Source organism: Orycteropus afer, unplaced genomic scaffold (assembly GCF_000298275.1).
Source record: "Orycteropus afer afer isolate SDZICR_OR568_19922 unplaced genomic scaffold, OryAfe1.0 scaffold00031, whole genome shotgun sequence".
Taxonomy (NCBI): Eukaryota; Metazoa; Chordata; class Mammalia; order Tubulidentata; family Orycteropodidae; genus Orycteropus; species Orycteropus afer.
The window spans coordinates 14,722,752-14,733,417 of NW_006921618.1; the positions used below are offsets into that span (position 1 = coordinate 14,722,752).

At 50.5% G+C, this 10,666-nt stretch overlaps 1 protein-coding gene across 1 annotated transcript in view; it reads left to right on the plus strand.

Moving 5' to 3' along the window:
- The window catches only part of TMEM222 (transmembrane protein 222), a 13,312-nt gene extending 7,594 nt beyond the window's left edge, over positions 1 to 5,718 (plus strand). The window contains exons 4-6 of the mRNA XM_007935796.2: positions 4,119 to 4,215; positions 4,310 to 4,440; positions 5,631 to 5,718. Of these exons, the coding sequence (XP_007933987.1) occupies positions 4,119 to 4,215; positions 4,310 to 4,440; positions 5,631 to 5,718 (316 nt within the window). The remainder of the gene's footprint in view (positions 1 to 4,118; positions 4,216 to 4,309; positions 4,441 to 5,630) is intronic.
- Positions 5,719 to 10,666: the final 4,948 nt, after the last annotated feature.

A 10,666-nucleotide genomic window follows, 5' to 3' on the forward strand; every position in this document is an offset into this window, starting at 1 on the left:
TCATTCTTCTTTGCTCTGGACAAGGAGAGACCCATCGTTGCATCTAGATGGCTACTTGCAAGCTTTTAAGATCCCAGTTGCTACTCACCAAAGTAGGAAGTGGAACAATGTTTTGTGTAGTATGTTATGCCAATTGTGCTTGATGTCCCCTGTGACTATGGTCCTGAGCTCACAGGTTCAACTACTCAGTCCCTCTGGGTAGCTGGCTGTGACCAAGAAGTAACTACAAGATTGTCCCTTGTCAGCTCTACTATACACCTGGGAATTCAGATCATACAAATACACTTATAGGGCCATTGTCCACCAACCCTATACATGGTCTTGGGTACACTCCCTGCTTCATAGACATACCTAATAATTCAGCCTGTCCACCCATCTATCCACCGGTATACCCATGTTTCCCTTCACTGACAACACAGTACTGTATGTGCAAAAGGGTTCATCTTTGTTGTCTGTACCTCCCATGCACCTCTCTATGTCTTCCTCTTCCTCAATGCCACCATGTTAATCACTCACATTTGGTACATTGCCCTTCTCTTCACCCAAATCAATACTTATCTCAACCTATCTAACAGTGTTCCCTCTCCTCCCCTCCCACCCCTGGTAACCAACAAAGAAAATTTCCTTCCCTATCTAAACCTTTCCTTGATTTTTACAATAACGGACTAATACAATATTTGTCCTTCTGTGATTGACTTATTTCACTCAGCATAATGTCCTCCAAGTTTATTATTTGGACATTCTTACAGTGCATACAAATACATATGTAGAAATATCATCTGCCAACCTTATATATGGTCATTGGTGTATTCTGTTTTGCACAGGCATACCTGATCATTCAGCCTGTCTACCCATCTATTTACCTGTAGATTAATGTTATCACTGACGACACAGTATTATATATGTAAAAGGGTTTATCTTTGTTGTCTGTACTCCGCATGTACCTCTCTGTGTCTTCTTGTGTCACCATAGATCAATGCTTGCCATCACTGACAACACAGTACTGTACATTCAGAAAGGTTCATCTTTGTTGTCTGTACCTCCCGTGTACCTCTCTCTGTCTTCCTCTTCCTCAGTGCCATGATATTGATCACTCACTTTTGGTTCATTGTCCTTCCCTTCACCCAGATCAATACTTGTCTCTACCTATCTAGCAGTGTTCTCCCTCCCCTCCCATCCCTGGTAAGCAACAAAGAAAGTTTCCTTCCATACATAAACCTTTCCTTGACTTTTTACAAGCGTGAACTAATACGATATTTGTCCTTCTATGATTAATTTATTTTACTCAGCATAATGTCCTCCAAATTCATCCATGTTATGCAGAGTTTCACAGATTCTACATTATTCTTTAGTGTTGCATAGTATTACATTATGTGTACGTACCATAGTTTGGTTATCCATTCTTCTGTTGATGGGCACTTAGGTTGTTTCCATCTCTTTGCTGTTGTGAATAGTACTGCAGTGAACATGGGTGTGCATATATCTGTTCATGTTTGGGCTTTCACTTCTTAAGATATGTACCTGGTAATGGGATTGCTGGCTTAAGTGGCATTTCTGTTTTCAGCTTCTTAAAAGGAAATCACCATACCAATTTCCATAGTGGTTGTATCATTTTACAGTCCCAGCAGCAGTGTATGAGAGTCCCAATCTCTCCATATTTTCTGTCTTGTTGAACTTAGTTATTAGTGGTTGAGTGAGATGGTATCTCATTGTTTTGATTTGCATTTCTCTAATGGATAACGATCACAAACATTTCTTCATCTGTTTGTTGGCTGCCTGAATATCTTCTTTGATGACGTGTCTATTCATGTCTTCTGCGCGTTTTTCTATTGGATTGTTTGTCTTTTTGATGTTAAGGTGTTGGAGTTTTTCATAAATTTTAGAGATAAATCCCTCGTCATCCCTATGTCATTACTGAATATTTTTTCCCCAGTCTGTAGGTTCTCTTTTTACCCTTTGGGTTAAGTATTTTGAAGCACATAAAAATTTAAATTTTAGAAGGTCTTAATCATCTAGTTTATCTTCTGCTGTTTGTGCATTTTGGGTTATGCTTAATAATCTATGTATGCCATAAATTAGAGCCCCTAAGTTTGCCCCTACCTTTTCCTTGAGGAACTTTGTAGTTTCAGGTTTCCCATTTAAGTCTTTGTTCCACCTAGAGTTAGTTTTTGTGTATGGTGTGAGGTATGGCTCTTGTTTCATTTTTCTGCAAATGGATCTCCAGTTTTGCCAGCACCGATTGGTAAAGACACTATCTCTTCCCCATTTAATGGATTTTGGCCCTTTGTCAAAAATCAGCTGACCATAGGTCAATGATCTATTTCTGGGTTCTCAATTCTATTCCGCTGCTCTGTGTTTCTGTTGTTGCACCAATACCAAGCTGTTTTGACTACTGTGGCTGTATAGTAAGTTTTGAGATCTGGGAGTGTGAGACCTCCTACTTTGTTGTTCTTCTTCAATTAAAAAAAAAAAACCTCACTGCCATCGAGTCAACTCCGACTCATAACAACCCCCTTTAGGTTTCCAAGGTGGCAAATCTTTACAGAAGTAGATTGCCCAATCTTCCTTCCATGGAGTTGCTGGTGTGTTTGAACCACCAGCCTTCTAGTTAGCAGTCAAATGCTTTAGGCACTACGCCACCAGAGCTTCCCTTCTGCAATAGTGCTTTGCTTATCTGAGGTCTTTTTATTTTCCATATAAAATTAGTGATTGATTTTTCCGTACCCTTAAAGAATGTTGATGGTGCCTGGATTGGGATTGCTTTGGGTAATGTTGGCATTTTCACAATGTTCAGTCTTCCCTCCATGAGCATCCATTGTATGTTCTTCTGTTTATGTGGATATCTTAATTCTCCCCAACTGCTTTTTGAGAACAACGTGAAGGTCACTCATCTTCAGGCAGGAGCTCCTGAGCGCCACCCAGTCCCAGGCACTGTCATGTCTCGTGGTCAGTTACGCTGTCTCTAGGCTCCCCTGCCAAGCCATTCCCCACACAGCAGCCAGAGGGCACTCTGCCCCAACACACCTTGGCCCCACACCCTTTGGGGCACATCCTTGCTGAGAACAGCAGCTTTCATCCAGCTTAGGCTTTATGAACATCCAGTTCCTCCTGTGGTGTGGCCCCCACCTACTCTCCAGCTTCACCTCCAATTCTATCACCTTGTTCCTTCCTTTTCTTTTTTTTGTCTTTTAAATTGTGATTTGGGTGAAAGTTTACAGAGTGAATCAGTTTTCCATTCAACAGCTCATACACGCTGTGTGCCATACGTTGCAGTCCCCACAGGGTAACAGCACTTCTCCGCTTCTTCCCTGTGCTCACATTGCCCGTGTTCCTTCTTTCCCGCCCCTTCTTGTCTTCTGAGCTTTATCCCTAAACAAATGCTGCCTCTTTAGTCTCATGTGATTGATTGTTCTAAAGAGGGTGTACCTCCCTGGTGTTACTGTTCACCTTATAGGGCTGTCTGTTAACGGCTAGAAGTTGAGCCATGAGGGTAAGTTCAGTTCCAGGCTTGAAGGGGGTCTAAGAGCCATAATCTCAGGGATTCTATCAGTCTTTGTCAGACCAATAAGCCCGGTGTTCTTTTATGGTTTTGAGTTTCGGTCCACATTTTTCTCCCACTCTCTCCGGGACCTCCTTTTGTGATCCCTTTCAGAAGGGTCAGTAGTAGTAGCCAGGCACCATCTAGCTCTGGCCTCAAGGTTGTGGAGGCTGGGGTTCACGTGGTCCCTCAGTCCACGGGACTGACTGATTGCTTGCGTCTGATTTTCTCCCAGACAAAGATACTCCTCCTTCTGAATCCCCTAGTCGTCTCTACTTTCAGAGACACTGCACGGTTTTATGCCTCTCACTTTACTCAAGCTGTTCTTTCTGCCTCGGATGTCCCTCCCTTTTTCTGGGCCTAACTCCTCCTCTTGCACACTAGACTCGGTTATCACCTCCAGGATGACTTGCCACACACCTGAGTCAGTTGGTCCAGGGCCTGCAATGTGACTTTCCCCTAGATCTGTAGGCTCTGCACAGCTTAGGGCCAGGCACAGAGCAGACATCAGAGAACATTCGAGGAGCTGAGTGGCCACAGGAGAGCAGAGTTAGTGCCCAGAACCCCTTTCTCCCCGCAGGTACTGGAAGTTGGACCCTGCTCAGGTATACGCTAGCGGCCCCAATGCATGGGACACGGCTGTGCATGATGCCTCTGAGGAGTACAAGCACCGCATGGTAGGTGGGCTGGGATAGGCACGCACTCCTGAGGAAGGGCTGCACAGGAGGTTTCCTGTGGGCCAGCATGACCCACCCCTTCCTGTACCTCCAGCACAATCTCTGCTGTGACAATTGCCACTCGCATGTGGCATTGGCCCTGAACCTAATGCGCTACAACAACAGCACCAACTGGAACATGGTGACACTCTGCTTCTTCTGCCTACTCTATGGGAAATATGTCAGGTGAGTTGCCCTCCTGCCAGCCCACCCACTGCTGCCTTCCACTGGGGCTCTCTTCCAAGGGTCCCAGCCAGACCATTTCTGGAGTCCTTCAGTCAGTAGAGAGGAAGCAGATGCCAGCTGGAGCCTTGATGGTTCCATGATAAGAGGCTGGGTTCCTTGAGGAACAGGCGGTGGCTGTGCTAAAGGCAGAAAGCACTGGGCTTGGAGTCCAGCGGGTCCTGAACTCAGCTCTGTCACTTGTTCACTGTGAGCACTTCGGTAATTGACATGGCCTCTCTGAGCTGCAACTGTCTTCTCAAACACAGGGCTAATGATTCCAGCCCTTCAGGGAGCCTGTGACTCAAGTAAAATGAACAGCTAGGTCCTCACAGGATGGTGAAGTCATCAAACCACTGATGTGATCACCCCACACTGTCCTTTCCCAAGCCTCTCTCATCAGAGGCAGGACTCTGGACAGGTGGACCCCAGTGGTGACTTAGGAGGACCTTTGTAGCCAAGTGAGGTCAAAGGCATTACTCCCAATTCACAGGTAAAGAAGAGCTCAGAGAGGATGAGTAACTAGCTGATGGTCACACAGCAGAGCCCAGACTTTTGAACCAGCTCAGCACTTGGACTGGTTCAGCTGCCAATTTCCAAGTTTACGTCTAGCTGCTCTCATTCTTAAGAGCTTCTGAAAAGGAAACTCTTGGGGCTCTTTTTCAGCCCTGGGAAGCTTTTAGAGGTTCCCTGGCCTAAGTCCTCATTGTGTGGAGGGAGAAGACCATAGCTAGTCACACAGAGACCAAAGCAGAGTCCCTACTCCCTGCCCCATTGGCTCCAGCAGTGGGCAGAGGGCACTCCTAGCTTCCACATCCAAACTGGGGTTTTGGGTCCTCTCACTGGAGACTGCTCGCCAGAGGCGAGAGTGATTAGAGGTGGAGCCGCTGAGGACCAGAGAGGTGAGCATGTCTCCTGTACCACCCATCGAGGTGCTGGTCAGCCTCCACTGGTACCCTGGAATGGCCCCTGCCCAGGACCATGGTTGGTGGTCCTCCATGATGGGCTCCAGGCCCAGCCTCCTCTCGGAGCAAGGAAGTGATTCCAGGGGCTTCCTCAGGGGGCAGGAGCCCAGGCACAGGGCTCTGGATGGCTGGGCACCCACTCCTGCTCACTGGCCCTTCCCACCTGTGCTCTCCTCCCTCCTCTGTCAGCATCGGGGCCTTCGTGAAGACTTGGCTGCCCTTCATCCTCCTCCTGGGCATCATCCTAACTGTCAGCCTGGTCCTTAATCTACGGTGATGGCTACCCAGTGATCCTGGACCCACCAGTTCCTGAGGCGGCAGCCGCCACCCCCCTTAGTTCCAGAATCTCCTCACCCTGAAAGCGAGGGTGGCCTGCTGATTTTGTCCTGGGATTCTGGGCTAGGTGGGGACTGGGGAGGAGCATGGGTGGGGATGTTTGCTTATTGTGTCTCATTGGTCACTCCCCTGCTCCCTGGGCTCATAACCCCTGCCCTGAGTACCCTCTTTGGTTGTCTGTTGGAAAGGCCTTAGTTTCCTCTGTTTGTAGAGCCCCTCCTGCCCCAGCTGGGCCACTGCCTGCTGGGCTCATCTTGCCTCAGCCCCTCTGGTGCATCAGGTGTCATCCTTGGGCCCCGTGCCCGGTGTGTGGGGGGGGGGACATTTGGACCCACCCTAAGCCAGCACTGGGACCAGAGCTGATTTGGAGCCTGCCCTCCTGCCATTAGCTTTAGTCCAGGGCCATGAGGTACGCTGACCAGTTTCTATAAACTAAGCAGCTCTGGCTGGGGCTTTTACCATTGGCCTCTGGAATGGTCCAGTGGGGTTGGATGCCACCTTCCCCCAATATCTGCCAGAAGCTGCACTAGGGGTAGTTTGTGCCCCTGTCTTGGCATCTTCCAGCCTATGCAGCCTCCTCTTCCCACTCTTCCAGGGCCTCTCAGCTCCTAGGGCCCATCTCCCCCTGCCGTTTGGGGCCTGGGCTCCTCCTGCCAGGCGGCAAGGTGAGTGGAGCTAATGTCCCAGACTGACTCCCTGTAGACCAGAGTAATGTAATCTAGGCCCAGCCTCAGATGTGGGCCTCACGGCGGTGATGGCACCCCTGTATCTAAGATACGGGGGGCCATCGGAGTAGCCAGTGCCATTGGGGAGCTGGAGGGGGCCGTTTCTGCCCACCTGACTACAACTCGCCTTTTCAAGTTGTCAAAAAAAGGCCCCAAGCTGCCCACCACACCCCCTGCTCTGTGGAGTCCTTTGTGGGGTTCCCTGGGTAGGGCAATAAAAGAGATTTGACTCTAGATGGTGCCCTGTCATTTTCTTCCTCTCTGTGATCCCTTAGCTCCTTCTGTGTGTATCTCCTTTGTGGTATGTACCTCTGCCCCCTGGCAAGGGGGGATGGGTGCCAGGACCTTGGTTGTGCTACACCGAGTAGTAGCTGGGCACCTGGAGACGTCAGCATCCCTCAGGTGCATCCCTGGGCCCAGGCTCTGGGAATTTCCCACTACTCATATTCTACAGCCTTCTCCTGAGGCAAGTGAGTCTTGAAAACCCTCCCATGTCCCCTGTTGGGAAGAGGAGGGCAGCAGGATTGGGGATTGAGCTGAGCAGGCCCATGCTTTCACTGGGTGGACCAGAATGCTGGTCATGTGATCTCATCCAGGGGTACACAGTTTGGAATAAGCCAAGCCCCTGGCCCCTGCTATATCCATCTGCCCCACATTGCCAAGTTCATCACGCTGAACCCCAGTGATTGTGTCACTGCCCTGGCCCACATATCACCACATCACTGTGGCCCTCGAGTGGTCTCTCAGCACCTCCAGCCTTATCACACACGCCCCACCCCACCCCCGGGCACTGGCTCAGTACCAAGACAGGCAGCACCTGGTCTCCAGCACCTGCCAGCTGCTTTGGTCCTTGGCTTCAGTCTGTTGAAATCATGACCTTCCCAAGGCCCAGCTCACAGGCCACCTCGGTGAAGTCTTTCCAACCCTGCCCTCATGCCATATGTCACTTGTCTTGTCTCTCACTCTCTGGAGGGCCCTTTGTGCTCATCCTGAGGCTATCCTCACTGTCTTGAGGACAGACTAGCTCCTCCCAACACTGCAGTGCTATGGTTTTCAAGCTGGAGTTTCTCCAGGGCAAGACAGTGTCCCCTCCCTGCTTCCAAACCACCTCATTTTAAAATCTATTATATATTGGGGTCCATCTGAGAACTGGTTAAGGGAAGGAAAAGCGTTTCATTACCAAGAGCAACTGATAGGGTGGATAGAAAAAAGTTCTAAGGTCTGTCCCAGCCCAGCAGAAATTAAAATTAACCTTTGGAAGACAGGACGGACATAAGCAGGTGCCATAAATTCCATCAACAGTTACTGAGTGCTTACCGTGGCTGGACCTGGTACAAAAGTATTTGTCTTCAACAGAGTCCTGTGAGATAGGTGTGATCATTACCCCCATCTTACAGGTGAAGAAATAAACGGGAAGTAATTGGCTTGCAGAGGTAGGAACAGGAGAACTATGATTGAAACCCAGCAGCCTGGCCCCAGAGCCAGCAGCCTCACTGGAGCACAAGTGAAAGTGGGGAGAGGCTGTTTCCCTAAAGCAGTGGGGTGCTGGGGACAATCAGGAACCACCCCTTACAACAGTGCTACGAGATAGTGGCTGCTGTTCCTGTTTAGAGAGGAAGAGAGGCCCACAGAGTTTGTCACTAGTCCAAGGCCCCAGGAGGACCACACAGCAGAGCCAGCATCATAACCCACATCTGCTGGCCTCCAGGCCCCTGGCTCAGGAAGGAGTTGCCTAGACCTACCGTGGTGCAGAGAATCACAGGAGGACTTAGCAGGTGCTTGAAGGGGGTGGAGGGCGCACAAGGAGAGCATCCCAGCAGCTGAGGAAGGGAGGGAGGGGAGGTACAAATGGGCCAGGGGTGTGGAAGGGACCGGAAGTAGAGTCTGTAGCTGAGGCTCTGGGGACACAGGAGATGAACGATGAGCAGAACCAGGGCATCTGGAGGGTCGGGTTGAGGGCGGACTGTCCAGAGAGGTAGTGAGTCTCCTGCCAGTGATAGTATGTAAGGGAGGCTGGACTGGTGTGAGCAGATTTGGAGGTGGGCCAGAGGGTCACCCTGGTTGGTTGTCTACTGGCATCTGCCAAAGCCAAGGAATGACAGACATGGTGTGTTTGACAAGGTCCTCTGGCAGCCCTCTGTAGGGATTGAGTGTGGGGCCTGAGACCAGGAAGGAGGTGGAGATGGGACAGATGGGAAGCATTTGGTGGCTGGCAGGAAGAAGGAAGAGGATGGGGGCTGTGGACAGAAGTGGGAACTTGGAAAATAAGAGAAGGTTTCAGGTGGGAGGGGCCAGATCAACTCAACTGGAGATAACAGCAGAAAAGACCAGTGGAAAGATCAGAGTGGGGAAGGTCACAGCTGGGGAAGGACAAGAGAACAGAGAGAAGGGAAATTCAGAAAGCTGAAGAGTAAACCACAAAGGCATGCCTTCCGGGAGTGAGGGCTCCTGGGAGATGAGAGGAGATGGAGAGAGGACAGCCTGGCAGAAGCCAACCCAGGAAGGTGAAGGGCTGAGGATGCTGGTGGCCACTGTCCTATTCCAGGAGGCTTCACAGAGGAGGCAGCTGTGGGCATCACCGCTCCCACAGTCGGCACTCAGTGCATGCAGTGTATGTAAACACATGTGTATATTAAGAACGTGTAAGGAACTCATTGAATTATAGTGAAAACCCTTGAAGGAGGGGTAGATTATTGCCCCCATTTTACTAGATGAGGAAAAAGAGGCCAGTAGAAAAGATTGACTTGCAGAAAATATATGGAGAAGGCTGGACCTTGGGCCAGGGCTGGAGGAGAGACCCTCAAACACCCAACAGTGATGGCATTGTTCAAGAGGAGCCTGTTCCAGTGAGGAGCACGGAGCAGTGTGGTTCTCTTTAGAGTCCACTCCTTGCCCCTGCTCCTTTCCCAGGGATCTGTGAGGTACCCTCTCATCTTTAATCTGTGCCCCAGATGTCAGACACTGGGGCAGGACAAGGCAGGCAGCATAGGATGAAGTAGACTTTGGGGATCAGGTAGTTTGGGCGTGACCAGAATGAAGACAGCACCCCAGCTCATGGTCCTGAAGCAAACCTTTTCTCAGGGTGGGCAGAATCTGGGAGCAGAATGGGGTGCTCAAGAGGACTCTCTACGGACAGAGGAAGAGTGTGTGAGAGCTCTAGCCATGGCACCAGGAGAGTGAAGGCGAAAAGGCACAGGGTGGCAGAGGAGCAGAGAGAGCTGCTTACTGCTGCCAGTGCTTGCAGGGCCAGGTGTGTGGACATGAAGGAGCTGTGGTTGTTGAAATGGCTGTGGGCACTGGACTATGTTGGAGATGGGACACTTGCCACCTGCTGTATGTCAGCTTGTGCCAGCACTTTCGCTTTCCTGATAATAGGCTATTCCACACTCTGTTGCCCCCAATTTGCATAGGAAAAAATTGCAGCTCAGAGAGGTTAAGAAACCTGCTGCAGATCACACAGTGGCAGAGCATGGACTTTACTCAGCGTGGTCTGACTGCAAAGTCTCCAATCCTTCCACTACCCTGGCTCTTAGAAAGTTTTTAAATTTGCTGTCAAAGCAAGTGCGTATCAGCAACTGAGCAGGCAGGAGAAGGCTGCTACCCATTCTACAGATAGCACAGTCAAGGCTCTGAGGATTGGGGCTCCAGACTGTGTCCACAGTCAAGCTGGGGCCAAACCCCTGCCCACTGAGTCCTCCCTGTTGTTCTCTGAAAGCTGGGGGTGGTGCATGCCCCAGCAAGCTGTGTGAATCCAGGCCCGGTTTTGCATCAGGCCCTGCTGTGAAGGTGTTTCCTCCTCCCCCTTGGGGCAGCTGCTCTGCTGGGCCAGCCTGTTGAGTCAGCCTTAGTCCCTCACGGCTTTTCTCCCAGTCCCTGAAAGCTGGCTGCCAGGGGAGCTGGGGTCACCCTACGAAGGTGTCCCCCCATACTGGACCCCTACAGGTAACACACCTCAGGGCTGGGGTCCCCTGCCAGCGTCCCAAGGGGCAGGAACTGCTGTCTGGTGTCCTGAGCGCCCTCTGGAACCTTGGGTGGGGGAGGTGGGACTGTCTGGGACTAGAACAGCCAGACAGACCCTTATATCGACCAGACCAGCTGTAGGGTTGAACCACAGTAGAGGGCCAGATACTTGATTCTGCCCCTGGAGGGAGAGGGAACTATGGG